General features: G+C 40.7%; 1 protein-coding gene across 2 annotated transcripts in view; it reads left to right on the top strand.

The window, feature by feature from the left end:
* Positions 1–1,450: 1,450 nt before the first annotated feature.
* HNF4A (hepatocyte nuclear factor 4 alpha) overlaps positions 1,451–22,642 on the top strand; it is a 36,355-nt gene continuing 15,163 nt past the window's right edge. For both annotated transcript variants that reach the window (XM_031951568.1, XM_031951567.1), the window contains exons 1-3: positions 1,451–1,726; positions 9,401–9,575; positions 11,908–12,002. In XM_031951568.1, the coding sequence (XP_031807428.1) occupies positions 1,612–1,726; positions 9,401–9,575; positions 11,908–12,002 (385 nt within the window). In that variant the 5' untranslated portion in view covers positions 1,451–1,611. The remainder of the gene's footprint in view (positions 1,727–9,400; positions 9,576–11,907; positions 12,003–22,642) is intronic.

Genomic DNA, 22,642 nt, shown 5'->3' with positions numbered 1-22,642 from the left:
AGGTTATGATATATGAATGTTATAGAATATTATTGTTCTATAAGAAATGATCAGCAGGATGATTTCAGAGAGGCCTGGAGAGACTTACATGAACTGATGCTAAGTGAAGTGAGTAGACCCAAGAGAATATTGTACACAGCAACAACAAGATTATACAATAATCAGTTCTGAGTAGCAATGGTCTTGTGATGAAGAGAGCCATCTGTACCCAGAGAGAGGACTGTGGGAACTAAGTGTGAATTACAACATAGTATTTTCAGTCTTTTTGTTGTTGTTTGCTTGCATTTGTTTTCCTTCTCATTTTTTTTCCTTTTTGATCTAATTTTTCTTGTGCAGCATGATATTTGTATGTATTACATGTATAGAAGAATTGTACATGTTTGGTATATATTGGATTGCTTGCCATCTAGGGGAGGGGATGGGGGAAAGGAAGGGAAAAAATTTAGAATACAAGATTTTGTAAGGATGAATGTTGAAAATTTATATATTTTATGTGTGTGTATATATGTATATATATATATATATATATAATAAAAAGCTTCAATTAAAAAAATGAAATCAGTGTATGAGGTTTGACCATTTGAGAAACCAATGAGGTAGATCACTAGTCTTTGAGTAAGGAGATTAAGGTTCATATGGGAACCCTCCCAGGCATTTGCTATGTGTATATGAAAAGTCAATGTCCCTCTTTGCACCTCTGTTTCTTCATTTGGAATCATGAAGTAAATATAGAAAGTAAAAAAATAATATTTAAGTATTAATATTCATTAGTATTAAAATGGCGACAATAAAACTTACATTAGCTGCCTCACTAGGAGAACACAAGCAAGGATAAGGCTTTGCAAACTTAAAGCACTAGAAATATGAGCCATGGCTATAATTTAGTGCCCCCCCTCCCCCAAACACACACACACACACAAAACAGATGAAGAAACTGAGGGAGGTTCAAAATGCTACATTTGGAAGGAACTCAAAGATTATCTAGTCCAACTGAGACTCGGGGGAGTTGTGGACTGCCTGAGACCACCAGAAGTGGTGCTTGAACTTGGGTCTTTTGCATGACCAGGGTTCTTTCTGCAGTATCACTCTGTGAAGTGACTTGTCCAGCATCACATCGATAGTATCTCTAATGGTGAAGATTAAACTTAGGTCTAATGGCCGCCAATTGTGAGCTGTTTGAACTGAGTGTTAGGAAACAGAAAGTTATATCAATGATTTAGAGGGCTGTAATTAGCGCTGGGGATGTTAGCCCCAGATCCAAGTCAACCTAATATGATGGCCCCCATAAGAAAGGGAAAAACCCCAGGCAAGCCTAACCCAACCCTAGCTCGCCCAGCCCCATGGTGTCTACCAGAGGGTAAGAAGATTAAAGATTAACCCCTACCCCTCCCTAGCCTCTTGCCTCCACCCCTCAGGAAAGGCTAGGCCCAGAGCTCTGTAAATCCTCTCAGAGAAATGTTTGAAATCAAGGAGGACAGATAGAGGATCGGGGCAGAGGCAGAGGGGACAGAGAGGCAGGGTGGGAGGCCACAGCGGCCCAGTGGGAAGCGGCCCGTGTCTGGTCAGGAGCCTGACAGCAGGGAGCTGGCCACTCTGGACAGGCAGGAGAGAATGCGTCTCTCCAAAGCCCTTGTCGACATGGAGATGGCCGATTACAGCGCTGCCCTGGACCCGGCCTACACAACGCTGGAATTTGAGAATGTGCAGGTGTTGACCATGGGCAATGGTAAGTCTGCCCAGAGGGCCCCTAGGGGAGCAGGGGCAGGGGATGTTCCCAGATGTGGACAGCCATAGACAGATATAGAAAGATGGGTCGTCCTGTTCAGAGAAGTACGTTCTGTGTGGCTGGGGCGAGGTCTGGAGGTGGCGTACAGGTGTGTGTCTGTGTGTAGCTATGTGGAGGTGTGTGTGTGCACAGGTAAGCTTGACTAGGCTGTTTCTCCTCACTAGTTCTCATTTTCCTTAAAGATGAAATGGTAAAGTTGAATCAGATCATCTAAGGTTTTTCTTCTAGCTCTAACAGTCTGTAATCTATGTAGAGGTAATGTACAGGTGCCTGGACAGAAGCTTTTATAGGACGTAGAATGTATTGACAAGCTTGAGTCTACTTGGCCAGGATTTTGGCTTTCTTGGGTTCCATCTGGTTCCATTTAAAAGCCCACCTTGTGCCGGAAGTCTTTCCTAATCCTTCTTAATTTGGGTATTTTCTCTCTGTTGATTGTTTTCCAATTTATCCTACAATATTTTGATTGCATGTAGTTGTTTGTATGCTATCTTCCCCATTAGATTGAGGTGAGGCAGTATCTTTTGCCTTTCTTTGTATCCTTCGTGCTTAGTGCAGCGCCTGGTATATAGTAGGTGCTTGATAAGTATTTATTGGCTGACTGACTGATTTGGTTGGTATCAGGGGCCTTCTGTCTCTAATGGTGGGCTGGGGCACCCTACCTATAGTTCTTACGTTCCCAGTCCAGGGAAGGGTGGGGCAATAAGGAAAGAAAAAATCTCAGGGATTTAGGAGAACAGGAAGGTGTATTCTCAGAGAAGGCAGAGGAGGGGAGGGGGTGCCAGTATATTACAGGGTGCTCCTGAATTAACCACGGGAAAATGAAGATTTTTAGCAAAGTGGTTTCAGGAAATAAGAAATCATTTGGGTACCATGTGTGTATATAGATCTATAGTTGTGTCCCATATTTGTATATGTACATGAGTTCTATTTTTAAGTTCATTTGTATATATACTTATGACGTTGCTGCTATGTACCAATCATACTGTAAATCTATTGGTGTTGGCATATGAATCCAGATCTCTGGGTGCTTATGTTGCTCTCACATATAAATACAGGCTGGGACTAAGTAGAAGGACTATTAGCTTTGGAATCAGAGAATCTGATTTGAAATTTTGGCTCTGCCACTTACTACCTGTGTGGCATTGGGGGGAGGGTCAATTTATTTCTTGACCTCAATTTCTTCATCTGTAAAATGAAGGGATCAGACTAGAGCCCTAGTCTCCTCTAACTGTAGATCAAAGATCCCAGACACTCTCCAACTTGCATAGACATATAAACTGAGCCCTCCTAGAGTGTTTACTGATCCTATGATCTGAGATAATCAGATATTCTTTTAGCCCCAGACTAGCCCAAGAAAAATAAAGCCATCTAAAGCTAGAAGTTGATGTCTGCTGAAACAAAGTTCCCGGGCTATAGTACTTTAATGATCTCTTTTACGGTAATCTCTAAGCAAGAAAGCTAGATGGATATGCAGTCAGAAGCTGGAGAAAAGTTTGGAGACAAGGAAACTTGGATTTAGGTAAAGAGCCCTGGCCTAGTTCCAAATCTGCCACTAACTGGCTGTGGTGACAATGGGCAAGTCACTTTCCTTTTCTGGACTGCTGTTTTCTCCTCTGTGAAGGGGAAACATTGAATGACACCTCCATTATTCCCCCTTCCCCAAGGTGGGGATGATGGTGATCATATGATTGGGAAAATTTTTGAGAAAAAGAAAACTGGGTTGGAATGGCTAAGAGCACAAACTGTCCCTGCACAGCCATTCCATCTGCTCATGAGAACACACCGCTGGCTATGGCCCAAGGTCTGGTTCTTGCTAGGAGCTGTGAAGAAGATACTTTATAAGTTGTTGAGTACCATAGCAAAGTGTTCCACTGTTATTACGATTACAAAGCCCAGGACTTGGGGTACAGCTGTAAACCTGGAATGTCCAAGCTCCAGTCCATGGTTCCTTAATCTTTTTTGTCATGAATCCCTTTGGCAGACTAGTGAAATTAGTGCACTTTGTCTCGGAATGGTTTTTTAATTTATAATGGAAGGAAATGTCAATTTTCATTTAAGGGTTAGTGAAAATAAAGATGTGATTTTCCCCCCATTCAAGATTCTCCTCCTGAGATCTGGAGTTTCATGGACACCAGGTCAAGAAGCCCTTTTCTGGGGGTTCCCAGGAAGCCTTTGCTTCCTAGTTCTAGAGATGAGATACAGCTAACAGAAACTGGGTTCCTGGCTGGATGAGTTCTAAGACCTTACACATTTCCACCCAGAAGCCAAATGGGACAGAGAATACAAATAATTATCTCTTTTTTTTTTTTTATAAATAAATAAATAGCCTCAGAGAGAAAGGGACTTGTTTTGAATCATTCATCAGGGAGAAGACTGAAACCCATTTCTTTTGACTCCCAAATCCAATGTCTTATTTACTACCCTGTTGCTTTCCCCATAGGAGTAACTACAAGTTTCTCTTATGGCTCTACTTCCTCTGGCTTCTGTAGACTTTCTTCAGGAAGTATTTAAAGGACTAAAGAGATTATAAATCTGTTTGTATTTGCCTATGAATCCAGATCTCTGGGTGCCTATGGTGCTGTCCCAAACATATGTGCAGGCACATGCTCCAAATTTGGACTAAATAGAAGAACTGTTGGCTTTTGGAGTCACAGGAGAGGAAGTTAGGGAGAAAGATCAGGAGCAAAGGACCAGCCTCCCTAGCAGGGTAGGACACAAGATAGTCTCTGGGAGTTCAAATTGTGTGGCATTCTCTAGCCACAATTTCCCCAAAGGACCAAGGGGGCAGGTTCCATCCATGTCCCTTCTTCACAGGACCCATTCCCCACCCCAAATAAAGTAGATGCGTGACTTAGGAAATATAAAACAACTCTCTCTCTCTCTCTCTGCCTCAGTTAGGGAAGCAAGAATTTCCTGGGTTGGTCCAAAGAGTCCTAAACTGGACTTAGAGAGTTCCAGGTTCTACATGTCAACATGATGTGATTCTTGGCAAGTTACTTCTCTCTGGGATCAGTTTCTTCATTTGTAAAAATAAGGAAATAGAAGAAAAAATTTCATTTTATTATATTTTCTATAATATTATGTCATAATATTATATTGTATTGTATATTATGTATTACATTATAATTCCAGTTTAGTTTTGCTTCTTAAGGTCCCTTTCATTTCTAACATTCTGTATTCTATAGGCAAAAGATTTATAGCTGGAGAGAAACTAAGAGGTCAACGCCTTAGGACCACAAATAGTGTTAATAATAATAATAGTAATTAATATTTATATAGAATTTACCATGCCCTACACACTTTATAATTATTATCTCACTTGATCCTCACAGCAACCCTAGAAGTTAAATACTATTATTGTCTCCATTTTACAGATGGAGAAACTGAGGCAAACCATTTAAATGACTTGTCTAAGATTACACAGCTAGTAAGTGTGTGAGATGAGATTTGAATTCCGGTTTATCGGACCTTTAGCCCAGTACTTAATTCTCTATACATCTAGCTGCTCTAGACCTGGAAGATTAGAGATCCTAACCCAAACCTCTAATTTTACAGATGAAGAAACTAAGATCCAGAGAGGTAAAGTAAAGGGATCTCTTCAAGATCTCACAGATATCATGACACACTGTTCTAGGTTGGAAGAGCTAGGGTTCTAGTATTCTAGAATGCCCTGTGTGTGGAAGAGCTAAAAGTGAAATGACTTGGAGCTGTTTTCCTAATGGGCAAATGATTTATGATGGCGCCTTTCTTCTGCCTTTCCTCTCCTCCATCTTCTTCTTCATCCAAATCATCCCTATCCTGCTGCCTTCTAGAATTTGGAGCTGGGGGAAAGATTTCCCCCAAACTTTATTTGCATCCATCCAGAGCCTCTGTTCTGAAGTCTGGTGGGAGGGAGTCTAGGCCACACCCCCACATACCCCCAAGTTCCAGGGCATTAGAAAAAAGTTGGCCCTTTTCAACTCCCCAGCCTCAGTTTCCAGAAATGCCTGGCTATTCTGAACTCAGATCCCAAATCAACCATCTGGAATTTGCCCAGTTCTCTCCAGTGTCTCGCCAAGGTTGAGGAAGGGGGGATTTGCACTCCTTGTGGATGGGAACTGTTGTGATGAAAGGGAGAAGAGGGCAAGTAAAGGAGAAAGGACGAAGAGCTTAACAATTAGTGTGTCTCGGCAATAATTCACAGAACACTTGGGGCAGAAAGGCAGGGAGGGCAGCTGTGGGGCCTCTGGGTCTCATCCCATGGGGGAGGCAGAACATCAACCCAATCAACCTGAAATAAGAAGATTCCATATTTATTTGCAGTATGTGGCCTGGAGTTTGTCTGAGAGTTATAAGCATAATAATAATAATAATAATAGTAATGATGATATGTGTTAATTATATATATATATATGTATATTATATATGTATACTCCTATAGAATACTAGAGCTAATATATATTTGTTAGCTCTAGAATCCACCTCATTAAAACCTGCCTTTAGCTTCAGAGAAGAAATTGAATGGGATAAGGGAACATTTCTGGTTAGTTACAGACTTAGAACTAAAATCCTAGAACCCTGGAGCTCTTTCCACTACATCATGCTGGCTCACATAAATACCCCCTTATCTATGAATAGGACATATTTTCTTTTTTAAAGTCTATTTCCCATGAGGATAGGAATTGTACAGAGTTGTTCAGAAGACCTAGTAATTTAACTCTTATTGGAGAGAGAAGAAGGTGAACAAAGGCAAGCAAGGGAATCTAATTTAAACAAAATGTACTTGAAGTAAGGAGACTCAGGCTCCAAATCAAGGCCCTGCTACTCACTAGTTGTTTGACAATGGGCAAATTACTTAAAATTTATGAGTCTCAATTTTATCATCTGTAAAATAAGATTTATAACATATGCATAATCTCTTTCGTAGGATGTGAGAGTGACACTCCATCAATCTCTAAGAACTATATAAATGAGAATCATAATCATCATCATTATTATTCTAAACTCCCTCCCTGGGGACAGGGTAACAGTGCCTAGTCCTTAGAGTAATTGAGCTCTAATTCAAAGAGCTCAAGAATGAAGCTAGAGCAAGGACCCAGAAAGAAATTCTCACCTTATTTATCCCAAGCATTAGCCCAAACTACAGGTCTGCAAACTTTTTTTTTTTAAGCATTAAACTTTCTAAACTGACTTACCTATTTAAATTAAAGTTGTATTGTTCCACCCCATCATTACATTAGGGAATTAATGCATTGCTGTAGGTAGAATAAGTGTCATTTTTAACCAAAAAGAATTTTTAGAAATAAATCCCTTGGAAAATGCCATCTGCATCCAAAGAGAGAGCTATGAAGACTGAATGTGGATTGAAACATAGTATTTTCACCTTTTTTGTTGTTTCCTTGTTTTGTTTTCTTGTTTTTTTTTCCCTTTTGAGATGATTTTTCTTATACAACATTGACAAAAATGGAAATATGTTTTAAAGAACTGCACATATTTAATTTATATCAGATTGCTTGCTATCTTGGGGAGGGTGGTAGTAAAGAAGGGAAGGAGAAAATTTTGGAACACAAAGCCTTACAAAAATGAGTCAAAAACTATCTTTACATGTATTTGGAAAAATAAAATACTATTGAGGAGAACAACAACAACAACAACAACAAAAACATTCTTATACAAACATCATTCATGGAAAATGTAAGCTTACCAAGATAACAAAAGCCTAAAACTCCTTGCATATTAGCTTCACAGAATCCTGGGGAACTTCCACTATTCTCTGCAGTTCTCCCCCTCCTCCACCTGAGGCTTTTTTGGAAACTTAGGGGGCTTCCATAGGAGTCTAACAAGCTTCCATGGAACTCCAGGAGGGGTTAAGTAAGTCCTCCCTGTGATCATCCCCACCTAAATTTGGACCCCACCTCCAAGATAGCTCTAGAGACTATCTATTCCTTTAGCCTTTTGATCTCTCTTTGGCAGTAGTGGGGTGCTGGACCAGGTTGTCATTCTACCTATAGTGCATGGTCTCATCCCTGGAATCATTTTGAGGTAAATTTCAGGTGGTTTCTTGGAGATGGAGAGAATCCTAGGAAGTTAATAAGGAGCATCCTGCTCCCCCCATCAGTCTCAGTCTCAGTCTATCACATCTTGTCCGGAATCTTTCTAGGCTATGTAGAAGTTGGACAAGGTTGCACTGAGATAGAGGTTCAAAACTCCCAGCCAATTATTTTCTTCCTCTTTCTATCAAGGTAGAGCTAGGGGCTACTATTGGGTTGGTGATCCAGCAGCCCTAGCCCAGTGGGAGCTGGGAGAACCATCTTTTCAAAAATGTCCCTTGACACTACAGTGGTTGTCCCTAAAGTCCCCTGGGCTGAGGGAGATCCTGGAGCAAATATAAGAAGGAGAGCTCTAGGAAAGGTCAAGAGTAGGTAAAGCTAGATTCTTTCTGTCCAACTGCTGCTAATTTTTCTACTTTCCTGAACTAGCTCCTTTCTGTGCCATGAAATCATTCCTTGGATGTCCCAAATGTAGAGTGCAGCAGAAAGAACTTGGATGGGAAATCAAAGGTTCTGGGTTCTAGTCTCTACTTTGTCCATTACAGGAAAAGTCACTTCTTTTCTCTTTTCTTTAATGTCCTCCCCTATAAAACAATAACAGCAAACAAACAAAAACAAAACCCAAAAAATCCCCTATTCTCTCTGGAGTTTGAACTCCAGAGTCTACCCAGCCTCTAGAGCCTCTCCAATTTGTACCTTCTGTGAAGTCCCTTTTTGTGCCTCTACCCCATGTTGTGAGCCTTTCCTGGCCAAGGAAATGAAGGAGTCCTAATAGATTTCCCTGGTGGGGGAATGGTGTAGATGAGAGTTCTGAACTTGGTAGCATAAGATCTCAAGATACGCTCCAATTCTGACACTTCCTAGTTTCCTCATCTGTAAAATGGAGAAAATAACTTATATTCCTTACCTCCCAGAAGGAGTTGTTGCATTATAAATGAAAAAAGGTTTAGGAATATCTGCTGCTGTGGTCTAGATCCATCCCCAAGAGTTGTTATTCTGCAAATAGTATCCCCCTAGAATTGCCCTGAGGTCCCAGATTTAATCTAATCCTATTGGCCACTGGGTAGATAAATCTTTACTCATCTCATGATGGAACTAAACTAGAATATAATCTCCCAGAAGGAAAATTATTAATAATAACAACTCGGATAACCCTTTAAGGCTTACAATGTATTTCTTTATTGACACTGTATACTAGTGTATCACTGTTTTCATTTTACAGAGAAGGAAACAGCCTTAGAGACAACAAGGGATTTGCCTAAGCTCACAGACACTATTTGATATGGGAATCAAGGGGCAGCTAGATGATGCAGTGGATAGAATTCCAGAACTAAAGCCAGAAGGACCTGAGTTCAAATTCAGCCTCAGAAACTTAATGCTTACTAGCTATGTGACCTTGAGCAAGTCACTTTATCACCAAAAGAAAGAAAGAAAGAAAAGAAAAGAAAAGAAAAGAAAAGAAAAGAAAAGAAAAGAAAAAAGAAACATACTTCAAACTTGGATCTTCTGACTTTTAAACTGAATGCTTTTTCTACTAACATTGCCACTTCCTCACTCATCCTCTATATTTTCTGTCCCTGCACAGATGCATCTCCATCTGAAGGTGTCAACCTCAATGCCCCCAACAGTTTGGGTGTCAGTCCCATGTGTGCCATCTGTGGGGACCGTGCCACGGGCAAGCATTATGGAGCCTCCAGCTGCGATGGCTGCAAGGGCTTCTTCCGCAGGAGCGTGAGGAAGAACCATATGTACTCATGCAGGTGAGCCTAGGACAGGAAGAAGCCTGGGATACCCTTCCATCTATGCCAGTGGATAGACGCCGGGTCTAGAGTAGGAAATGGGAATGTATGCATTCAAATCCTATCCTCAGTACATAATACCCATGTGGATCTAGATAAGTGAGGTAACCTCTCTGTCCCTCAGTTTCCTTATCTACAAAGTGGTAATAATAATAGCACCTATGTCATAGGGTTGTTGTAAGCTGGACTGGGTTCAAGACCTGCCTCTACTCCTAAGCAAAACACTTAACTTCTCTAGGTAACCTTAATGTTGGGAATATATGACATCCTACATTGACAGACGGAGTTTTCCACATCTGGGAATTTTCTGTATCAGTCTGATTCATATATACCCATCATCATCATCTTCTTCTTCTGATTCTCTTTTCTCCTCCTTCTTTTCTCCTTTTTTTCCCTTCTCCTCCTCTTCCATCTTCTTCTTCTTCTTCTTCTTCTTCTTCTTTCTTCTTCTTCTTCTTCTTCTTCTTCTTCTTCTTCTTCTTCTTCTTCTTCTACTACTACTACTACTACTACTACTACTACTACTACTACTACTACTACATCATGATAATGACAATTCAGGATCAGGTCATCACCACCATAAATTACAGAGGAATTGCCCATAAGGAGTTCAGACTTATAGATTAATACTAGGAAATGATAGAAATTACAAACACAAACAAACAACAGGCTATGAAATTTAACACCTGCTGAACACCTAGCAACCCACAACCTGTTGACTTGAATTATCTCTACCAAAAGCTTATTACCTTTCATAAATTAAGCATGAAAAGCCCCTCTACTATAAGTGCAGACCCCAAAATATTCTAGAAAACTCTTTGTTCCATTCTCATTTTTCAACCCCCATACCCAATTAGCTGCCAAATCTGACTGTTTTGCCTCTATATTATCTTCCATATTCATGTTTTTTCTCTTGACTAATGGAGTTACCAGCCTGATTCAGTCTTTCACTACCATTTGTCTGTTTGTTCTCCATGTCTCTAATTTGTCTGCTCTTTGATACATCCTTCATACAATACCCAGGCAACTTTCCTGATACACTGCTCTGTTCATCATCTCATTCCTCTAGTCAAAAATCTTTCAGCATGTTCCTATTGCCTTCCAAATAAAATAAAAACTGCTTAACTTGGTATTCAGTGTCCTTAACAAACTTCATCCAACCCATCTGTTTGGTTTTATCTCTTACTACTCCCCTACATGTCTGTATTACAGGCAAACTATCTGCCCCCATCTCAACCCCTTCTTATGATACCCCTTGTTTTATGCAATTCTGGCAGAATGTAAGTTCTTGAAGGCAAGAACATTTCATTTGTGTCTTGTGCACCCAGCATCTAGCAGAGTATCTCACTCAAATGGTAGCTTAATTTGTTCATTACATCCATCCAGGCTAGGATGGACTTCTTGTACAATCCATCTGCTGAAATCCCCCTTTCTTCAACACCCAACTTGGGTCCCACTTTGTCATGAAGACCTGGACTTCTTCTAGCTTAATCTGTCCTATCACTTGGCTATACTTTGCTTCACTGGTGGCCTACTGCTTTGTATAAATGTTATTTGCATATAGGACATTCCCTATATTAGTGGTAAGCTCCAAATCACAGAATGTCTAGAAAGGTTTATAGGGGTTGTCTAGACTAAAGTTTCTTAAACGGTGTTTCATGACTCCATATGGGGTCATATAACTGAATGTGGAGGTCATGAAATTATGCTTTATTACAAATGTTTGATTTTATTTTATATTCCTTTATACTCAGAAACACATAAAAATATCTTGGATGAAAAGAGTTACAACAAAAAAAGTTTAAGAAGCCCTGGTCTGTACCAGCCTATATCTGACTTTCCCTTCCACATCCCTGACCAAAGGGCATCCAGACTTCCTTTGAAGGTCTCTCTCTAGAATAGAGGAACCCACTATTTCCTAAGGCAGCCCATTATTCTGATTGTAAGGAAAGGGATAAGCAGAAATCTACCTTTCTGCAATTCCACCCACCCTCTACGGCGATTCTCCACCTTCCAGAACCAGCAAGGCAGGTGTCATCCTGCTTTCACTTGACAGTCTTTAGAACTCTCCCCATTATGCGCTGAGCCTTTCTTTCTCACTCTTAGTCCTTTGTGTGTCCAGGTTTTGGTCTCCATTCTCTTGTTTGGTGGCCCTTTGAAAGCAGAAGCTTGCTCTTGCTTACACGTTTCCCCTGTGCTGACCCCAGTGTGACAGATGTATCTGTTGAATGGCATGGAACTGAATTTCCATTTTCTCCCACCCCTCCCATATCTCCCCCTCGCTTCCCCCCAGGTTTAGCCGCCAGTGTGTGGTGGACAAGGACAAGAGGAATCAGTGCCGTTACTGCAGGCTGAAGAAGTGCTTCCGGGCAGGAATGAAGAAGGAAGGTAAGCTCGGGCCACCCCTCCCCCACCTTTGGGGGCAGAGCCATGATTTTATGGCTTGGCCAGCAGCCCTGGGTTGAGATGGTAAAGGAAAAGGACAAGCTAATGGTGGAGAAGAGGGTGGGGCCGTGTGCTTGAAATAGAATTGCAGAGATAGCTGGCTTCTCCTTCCCCTCCCAGCCACAAGGACTCACCCAGCCTAGGGTGTGGAGAGAACTCTGGGTTGCCGAGTTTCCTCCTCACCAGGACTTGGGAAAGGGGGGCTGCCATTTCATACAGTTTCTCTTGGTCTTCCCCGGCTTCCCCTTTTATGCTCCCCCAGGGAAGGTAAAATGGAAAGATTACCAAGCTGGGAGTCAAAAGGCCTGGGTTTAATTAACTTCATGTTGCCCGCCCTCTCATTGTTTGACTTTGGGTGAATCATTTTCCTTGTCCTTAAAAAACAAACAAAAAACAAAAACAAAAAAGAAGGGATTGGAAGAGAGCTGAAGTTCTTAACCTTTTTTGTATGTGCCTTGGAAGTCTTTTGCAATCGTAAAACGTCCGGACCCCTTTTCAGAATAATGTTTTTCAATACCTATAGGACAATATCTAGGATTACAAAAGAAACCAATTGTACTGAAATACAGTTATTAAAAGATTAAAAAAAAAAAAAAACAAGTTTCATGAACCCCAGATTAAGAACCCCTGAATAAGAGTTTCAAAGGTACCTCTATCTTTGACATTCTGTGATATAACCTATAACTATAACATGTGTCCATAGGATCCAGTGTAAAATTGCTTCTCCATTCTAAGCCTCAGTTTCCTCAGCTCTACAATGGGTCCCTTACAAATCTAAATTCCATGATCTATCTTTTCTCTCCCATTACACAGTAGCCACTCTATGCATGTTTATTAAATGAATTAATTTTAGGGTTATGGATTTAGTGCTGGAAAGTCCAAACCCCTCCTTTTGCAGATAAGGAAACTGAGGCCTGGGAAAATGGAACAGCTTCCCCAAGCCCAGGGAAGCAGGAAAGAGGCAGAGATAGGGTTCAAATCCAAGTCCCTTGACTCCGTATCTAGCAATCTTTCCACTGCACCACACTGCCTCCGTTTTATAAAGTTTTAAGTAAAATACTCTTCAGTGAACTTTCAAACTTCCCATTCCCACCCATCTTGTAGCTCTGTGATTCCTTGTCTTTTGCACACATGTGCACACACATACCACATGTACATATAGTCACATATACAAATATAGTCACACACACACACACACATACACACACACACCCCACAGTGCCCACACAGAATCAGACAGGGCCGGCTTTTCATAAAGCCGTGAAAGTTTTTCTCTACAGCCAGTCTGTCTTCCATCATAGCCCTCATTCTTCCTGTCAGACATCTTGACTTTGGAGCATTGACACTGTGTCTTGTTTCAGTTGAGTATCATTCTTAACTCATTGCCCCAAATGCTTCCAGTGGATATTTGCATTTTTAAAAATGGCATTTTTTTCATGATGGTGTTTTCAGGCACTAGAATAAACAGGATATTTTTTGTCTGGAGAGGGTGACTCAGCAGACAATCATCCACTTTGCCTATGCACAAAATCAGATTTAAATAGAAATATTCATATATCTTTATATCATGGAAAATTATATTAGTACAGAAGAGCCTTTGGAAGTCTTTTAATTGACTGACCTTCCTCATCTTACAGGTTAGGACCCTAAGGCAAAGAAAGTGCCTCTCTATGTCATGGAATAAGACTATCTATTCTGTAGCTAAGACTCAGCTCCTGGCTCCCAGTCCAAGAAGTCCTTTACAACTTTGCACTGTCCTCTTTTTGCAGACGTTTCCATACTCATGACTTTGAGAGAATCACTCTCCCTTCCTTGATTCTTATGATCATCAAGGTGTCTTCCTGCAATACAACTCTAGGATTCTAGGATCCTCTATCCTCACAATCCTATAATAATCCTATACCCTATATGGGAACCAGTACATCTATATGCACACTCTCATCCAGGAGCAAGGTGTTTCAGGCTTCTTAGGAAAACTACTGGCAAAGGGGTGAGTTCCCAGGTTGTAAGAGATAGCTTTTTGTGAATTTTTCCTACTTGTCAGAAGAAATAACAGTTTACTAGGCCACTGTTATAGCACTGGCTGATGCCCAAGGGTAGTTGGGGAGGCCTGGTTGGTCACAGATTAGTATGGGCTAGTACGTTTTGTTGGTTATTTACAAGGCTGAGATAATTCTTCTGTTGATGAACACACAGCAGTTAATGTACTAGTCAGCCCAGATTACTTATTGCCACTAGTGTCAGTCTTTAGGTAAATCAAGATATTGGTGTTTTCTCTGAGTTGCTATGAAATACTTCCACAATGGCTCACAGCACCTAACTTTCTCCTGTGCAGTTAGATGCACATCTAAAGTCAAGGAAAATGTCCTTGGGTACTTCGTGAATTAATTTGGGAAGACCAGTTGTGGGGAGTTTTGGCTATTTAGATTCTCCTCCTGGTGCCATCTGAGATGTATTTAGAAATATTTCCTTTGAAGTGAAGAGAAGGAAATAATCAGAAGTTCCTAGAATAGACTCAGCAGTTGCCCGATTAACCCTCATTTGGGATAGTAGAGTCACTATTTATCTCAATATCTTCTAATGATTCTGCTGACCCCTAGGCTTTTTCTTCTTTAGGCAGATGAAAAGGCTCAGTCCCAAATATTTATTAAACTTTATTATGAACCAGACACTATACAAAGCCTTGGGAACGCAAGAAAGGCAAAGAAAGAAAAATCAGTCCTTAAGATTTTGGATGATTTATCTGGTTTCTGAGGCCCTCATTGGCTTCTAAAGACTGGAACAGTCTCTGGTGATCCTGATGGGACATTCACCTCCTTGAGATTGGTGGCATTTATGTGCCATTACACATGTTAAATGCTGGGGATACAAAGAAAGGTAAAATACAATGTCTGCCTTCTGGCAGGAAAGATAGTATAGAAATAAAGACATAAAAGATAGAGTAAAACAAAACCAGCCTTCGAAGGGAAATCTTTAGCAGATTCTGAGGCAATAATATCTCCTTGGAAGAGACCTTAGGGCTAAGCTTTTGGTCTAAGGGAGGGTAAAATTTTCCTTATAATGAGAAAAAGGAAAATCTTTTGCCAGGGTCTCAGTCTCTAGACTGAGAATCCACTGATCTCCAGAGTCCAGCCCAAAGAAAACTGGGTCCCAGGATAACAACTTGTATCCCAATGGTACATTAAAGTTTACAAAATACTCTCCTCAAAGTTACCATGTGAGGTAGATAGTACACATGTATCGCTTCCATTTTACAGATGAGGAAGCTCTAGGCCAGGCAGGAAAGTGATTTATCCATGATCACACATTTCATCTGAACTGGAGCCAGGCTTAGGAGGACCCAGTGCCTTAACCTCAAGTTTAGAGTCCCAGCAATTTTGCCCTTAGGAGGTGGAATGCAGTAGAGAACAGGGGCACAGCATGCGGTCTCTAAAGTCAGAGGCCTGGGTTAAAACCATATTTCAGATACCTATCATCTGTGTGACCTTGGATAAATTACTTTCCCTCTCTGAGTCTGTTTCCTCATCTGTAAAATGAGAGAATTGGTCAAGATAGTTTGGAAGGTTCCCTTTACTTCCTGATCTAGGACCCTATATAAAAAAGCAAAAGAGATGGTTAAATGGGAACACCAGAAAGTCCCAGGCCCCAGCATGGCTATTGGGGCATACAGATTCTCTGAGAAACCTGGGCTCATCCTCTGCCCCAGCTCTGCCCCAGGTCTGTTAATATTCAATAGAAGTTACATTAGGTCCACGACCTGGCTAATACTGAGCAAACATTTGGAAAACATCATTCCGTGACTGAACTCGAGCCCAGTACTGATAACGTGGAGCCTGACCTTGAGGGGGCCTATTTACAGCTGCTGACAGCAGGCCTTTCATCCCGACAACGGGCTTAGCTGCTCCCTTGCTCAGGCTTAGTTAGGCTGTCCTGCAAGGAATGCCAGCCCCCTGTTGTTCAAGCTGTTTTGATTAGGACCACAGGCAGCAAACAGTCAGGTATGGGAGGGGGAAGAAACAGTGTGCCCCTTTTTGTTGATCAGAGAAGAGATAGTCCCAGGTAAAAAAAATCTCAAGTGACAAAGGGACATGAGAATTCACCCCAAACTGACAGAAGAAATGGTTTCATGTACTGAGAAGGAGATCAGACTATCCTAATTAAGAGTATCCTCTTTAACATCTTGTAGGACAATCTGTCACTTTCTCTGGGTCTCAGTTTCCTCATCGATTAAATATCTATTAAAAATATATTAAACATCTATTAAAAGTCCATTAAATTTGACTAAGATCTCTCCCAGCTCTGCCAATCTGTGTTTTAAGGTCCTTCCCAGTTATGACACACTAAATTTCTAAGGTTTCTTCCAGTTCTGACAACCTGTGTTCTAAGGATCCCTCCTAGATCTGCTATTCTGTGTTCTGAGATCTCTTCTAGTTCTAATATTCTATTTTACTAACCCTTCCAGCTCCGATTATCTGTGTTCTAAGATTCCTTCCAGCTCTGACAATCTGTTGTAAGATTCCCTCTTTGATCTCACATTCTGTGTTCTGAGATCCCTCCTGGTTCTAACATTCTCTTTTTTACTGTCCCTTCCAGCTCTGATAATTAAGGCCCTTTCCAACTTTAACTTTCTGTGTCCTTAGAGCCCTTCCAACTCTGACACTCTCTGTTCTAAGGTTCCTGCCAAAGTAGGCATTCTCTATCTGTGAATATTCATTGCTATCAATCTTGTCAGTCTCCTAGATTGAGCAACCACAATTTAGAGCCTTCAAATGGGATAATACAGGGAATTCCAAAAATTGTAATGCAATTTAAAAATAAACTTTTAGAATACCTTGTCCATGCATTTCACTTTGCAAATGCAAAAGTGCTATATAAATGCTAACTATAATAATAATAGTGATTATTGTTACCCATTAGTAAGTAAGCATCTAGAGAAAGAGGAAACATTAAATTAAAGCTGGAATAGAAATGAAGTCATAAATTCTAGGTTTACCAAGAGAACTAGTTTTCCTGATTGTTTCCCATATAGACTGCTGGAACTCTGTTTCAGACTTCAATCATTAACAAGTCAAGATGTCTCTTAGGTGCCAATTGTATCATGGAGCTCTGTGACAGTCTGGAGAATCATCTCAAAACAATGTTTTTAAATACACAAAATGAAATACATTAGGTTACAAAAGAAATTAATTATATTGAAATAAAGTTATCAAAATATTAAAAAAATAAAAAAAAAAAAGTCCCAGGTTAAGAATCGGTGCCCTACAAGATTATCAGGGTGAGAAGCTTCCTTGGAACACATCTAATAAATATTTACTGAATGGAATCAAGTGTAGGAATCCTTACTATAATATCCCTGAGAAATCAGTTAATAAATTTTTAAGTATCTACTAAGTGCCAGGCACTATGCTAAGGGGAGATCTAAAGAAAAGCCAAAGGCAGCTCCTGCTTTCAAGGAGTTTACTGTTTATTAAGGGAGACAACATGTAAACAACTATGTAACGGAAGCCATGCAAGCTATATATGGGATAACTTGGAAATAATCAATTGAGGGAAGGCACTAGAATGAAAGGGTTGGGAAAGGCTTCCTGTAGAAGATGAGATTTTATCTGAGACTTGGAGGAAACCTGAGGGAAGCTAGAGGCAGCAATGAGGAGGAAGAACATTTCAGGCACGGAGCACAGGTAGGGAAAAGCCAAGGGGTTGGGAGCTGCCATGATGTGTGCTAGGCTATTGGAGCTGGGTCCTAGAGCATGTGGAGCAAAGCAGTAAGAAGCCTGGAGAGTCAGGAAGAGGCTAGATTTGTAAAGGGCTTTTTTATATTTGATCCTGAAGGTGGTCAGAAGCCACCAGAGTTCATTTAATAAGGGACTAAATGCACAAGAGGTCTTCTACACTCTGCTTGCCTACTTCCATGACAAAAAGCTCACTACTTATTGAGGTAACCCATTCCGTGGTTGGATAGCTCATTTGTATATTTACCCAGTCTGTATATTGTCTCCATATAAATTCCCTCCATTACTCCTCATTCTATCCTCTGGGGTAGCAGAACAAAGAGAATTCTTTCCCATGATAGTTCTTTAAATACCTGAAGACTGGGATAATGTATCTCTCCATCCCTCTTATCAGCCCCAAATCTTCTTTAATCCCAAAGGCATCTAGATGGCACACTGAATAGGGGCTGGTCCTAGAGTCATAGATTCTACTTGTGTGATCTTGAAAAAAATCATTTAACCTCTTTCTGCCTCAGTTTCCTCAACTGTAAAATGGGGATAATAGCACTTATCTCCCAGGATGCGCTCATAGTAAGAATTTAATAAATGCTTATTTCCTTCCTTTTCTATCCTGGTGATCTTCCTTTATATGGGCTTTAAAAATATTAGCAGCTGACAATCATAATATTTTAAAGTTTACAAAGCACTTTACATATGTGATCTCATTTGGTTCTCACTATTCCTTTATAGATAAATACTACTGATATTATTTTCTTTTTATGATAATATCTTTTTATTTTTTTAAATACAAGCAAAGATAGTTCTTAACATTCACCCATGCAAAATCCTGTGTTCCAAATTTTTCTCCCCACCTTTCCCTTCCCTTAGACAGCAAGTAATCCAGCATAGGTTAGATATGTGCAATTATTCTAAACAAATTTCCATATTTATCATGCTGCATAAGAAAAATGAGATCAAAAGGAGGAATATAAGAAAAAAACAAGGAAGTAAACAACAACAAAAAAGTGAAAATATTATGTTGTGATTATTTTTTTTTCACACTCATTTTATAGATGAGGAACACTGAATCTCAGAGAACTTAAGTGACTTGCTCAATATCACACAACTATTGTCAAGAGGCAAGATTAGAATCCAAATCTGTCTTCATCTGAAGTCCAGCAATCTCTACAATGCTGCCTCTTTGTTCCAGTGTCTTTGTCTTTGTCTTTTTTTTTTTTTTTTTAAACAATAGCAGTATGGTATAGTAGGAAAAGTTCTGAGCTTGGAATCAGGAGATCTAGTTCTAGTCCTGGCCCCTCAAGTCTCAGCCTCAGTCAGACCCCATAATCACCCTTTGACCTCAGTGTCTCATTTATCATATTTAGGGAGAGGGGTAAGAGTTGGGACAGAAAGAAAAATAATGCTTGCCCTCTTCGACACCCTCGGGATTTTGTGGAAATAAAATAAAATGAGGGGACAGATGAGAAAGCCATTTGCAAGCCCTGTACTCTTTTATATTCAGGTAAGGAATCGTCATTGCCTTTTTTTTTTTGACAGAACTAATTGTCACTTTCCCACACCAGCCTGACCTGTCTTCCAAAGGCCAGGACCCTGGGCCATTCGTCCCTACTGCTTCTTCTCTCTTGGGAAAAATGGCAGCACGGATCCCTGCTCCCTGGCCTTTCCTGGGATTTCTTCTCTCTAGCCTTTACCTCCCTGATCCCAATCATTCCTGGGGAATGACCCTAAATGAGGGACCATTCCTTTGCCCATAGAACACACAGATCTTTCTTACCCTTTAACTTACAAAGCTTTTTACGTCACTTTTGTCACTTGATCTTATTGTAGCCCTTTAAGGCAGATAGAGTTGGTGTGATTATCTCCATTTTACAGATGGAGAACCTAGAGCCCAGAGAGGGAAAGTTACTGACCCAAGATCATACAGCTAGTTAATGGTAAGCAGGCGCTAAAGTCCAAGACTCCCAGTTTCAGAACAGTTTTTTCCTTCTATTCTGCCACTTGAATTACCTTAGCTATAGTTTCTTCATCCATGATAAAGCAGCCAGTCTGTCAAAAAGAAGAATTGAACCCAAGGACTCATCTTGGTTTTTCATCTCAGGTTTATGGTAATCTTGATATAGGGTAAAATGGGGTAAATCAAGCAGTCAGTCAGGTGACAAGCTCATGACATGTCATCACTGTGCTAAGCACTGGGTATACAAAGAAAGGGGAAACTCATCTTCAAATTGATGAGACTACATGCAAATCTCCATGTACATATAAGATATATACATTGTAAATGGAAGGTAATCTCTGAGGGAAGGGACTAGTAAAAGCTAGAGAGAAGAAATCCCAGGAAAGGCCTCTTACAGAAGGTGGGACTTGGATGGAGCCTTGAAGGAAGGCAGGGCAGCTAAGAGGTAAAGGGAGGAGGGAGGTGCATGAGAAGTGTTACAAGCATGAGGGTTGGCCAGTGTAAAGTCCTCAAGATAGGGGATGAAGTGTCATGTGTAAGGGAGAGCTCGGAGGCCAGTGGTGCTAGATTACAGAACGTGTGGAATGAGACTAGAAAGGTAGAAAAGGTTCAGGCTGTATACAACTTTAGATGCCAACCAGAGGATGTTATATTTTATCCTAAAGATAAGTCTGTTGAGTGAGGAGAGATGGATATGTATGAGAGAAGTAGAGACAGACAGACAGAGACACAGAGAGAGACAGAGACAGAGACAGACAGAGACACAGAGAGAGACAGAGACAGAGACAGACAGAGACACAGAGAGAGACAGAGACAGACAGAGACACAGGGAGAGACAGAGACAGAGAGACAGACAGAGACACAGAGAGAGAGAAACAGAATCAGAGAGACAGACAGACAGAGACACACACGGAGAGAGAGACAGAGACGCAGAGAGAGACAGAGAGACAGACAGAGACAGAGACAGACAGACAGAGAGAGACAGACAGACAGAGACACACAGAGAGATAGAGAAACAGATCCAGATCTGCACGTTAGGGAGATCACTTTGACACCTGAGTGGAGGACAGATTAGAGTAGGGAGAGAGATTGGAGCCGTGAAGACCATATCAGAGGGCTATTATTACAATAGTTGAGGTGAAAGGTGATGAGGACCTGAATCTCTCTGGTGACTGTGTGTGTACATGAGATGTACATAAGAGCTTCTGTAAATGTAGAAATGACAGGATTTGGCAAAGGATTGGGTATCTGAGTTGAGGGGGATCAAGACATTAATGACTCTGAAATTCAAGCTGGCTTTGTCAAGAGGATGGTTATGTCAATAGTAGGGATAGGGAAATTTTGTTTGAATTTAAGGAAAAAGATAATGCATTTTGTTTTGGTCGCATTGAATTTGAGATGCCTATAGAATATCCAGTTCAAGACTTCTAGCAGGGAGTTATTGATGCAGTTCTGTAGTTCAGGAGAAAGATTAAGGCTGAATATATAGGTTTGAGATTCATTTGCAAAGAGATAATTGAACTCTGGAAAACTGATGGGATCACCAAGTGACACTGTAGAGAGTGAACAGAGAAGAGGGGCCGGATGGAGCCTTGGGGGAGACCCACAGTTAGCAGTCACAGTACAGATGAAGAACCAGTAAACAATTCCTAGGAGCATTCAGACAAGTAGAAGGAGAATGAGGAAAAAAGTGTAATAAAGACCTAGGGAAGAGAAAGTATCCAGCAAGAGCTGAGAGATCAAGGAGGTTAAAACTGAGAAAAGAGCATTTATTTTGGCAATTAAGAGATCACTGGCAACTTTGGAGAGAGAAGTTTTAGTTAAATTATGAGACTGGAAGCTAGTGGCAAAATGTTTAGGAGATGCATGACAGGAGAGGAAGTGGAGGTCTTTAGTGTAGACAGCTTTCTCAAGGAACTTAGTGGAGAAGGGAAGGAGAGATACAGTAGAAGAGATAGCAGGGACTCGTGGTAAACTATCCCTTCTCAAAGAAAAGAAACATTCCTGGCCTGAGCAGTGAGCCTGCCTTCTCCATGAAATGATATCCTGGCTTCCATGAATAGTCAAACCTATATTTGTAGTCTCTTCTCTCCTAACATATTCTAAGTTTTAGGTAAACTGAATGATTCATGGTCCTCCAAATATGGCCCAGTCCTTCTCACTTTTATACCTTTGCTGTAGCATATTTGCTATAATATTCATTATGTCTCAAATCCTGCTTCCCCTTACACACACACATACACACACACACACACACACACACACACACTCCATATGGATTCCTATTAGTCCCTCAGGGCCAACCTCAAATGCCACTTCCTCCAGGAAGCCTGTTCCCACTGATTCATCCAAAAAACCCAAAACCACAACCAAAAAGCTCCACCTTTCCTTCCTTGGGCCTCCAAGAATACTTTATTTAACCTTCTCCAGTGTACTTATTACACACCATTTTGAATTCTATTTAATAATATCCTGGTCTTGTGTACTCAACTATATAGTTCATAAGACTCCTTAGGTTCTAAGATTTACTCTTACTAATAGTCTAGTCCTTTGTCCTCATTTTACAGGGAAAGAAATTGAGATCCAAAGAGCTTAGATTGCTGAAGATCTCAGAGATAAATGTCTGAGCCAGAATCTTAATCTGCATTTTGTGACTTGAAATTCAGGGATTTTTACATGATACAATGATAGTAATCTTTGTGGACAGGCTCTGTGCTAATTTATTTCTGTGCTCCCACTCCCTGTCATAGTGTCGTGTATGTAGTAGGCACCTAACATACTTGGTGAATTAAATTCACAGGCAGCAAGTGGCCGGTGGTATTGAGGAGCAGGTCACTCGGCCTTCTCTTGGGATCCAGCCTGAGTGATGCATGCAATCAGTCTTCTGCTCTCTCAGC

This window comes from Sarcophilus harrisii, chromosome 2 (genome assembly GCF_902635505.1).
Source record: "Sarcophilus harrisii chromosome 2, mSarHar1.11, whole genome shotgun sequence".
NCBI classification, from domain to species: Eukaryota; Metazoa; Chordata; class Mammalia; order Dasyuromorphia; family Dasyuridae; genus Sarcophilus; species Sarcophilus harrisii.
Note: the sequence above shows the minus strand (reverse complement) of the source record. Positions and strands in the feature narration are given on the sequence as shown.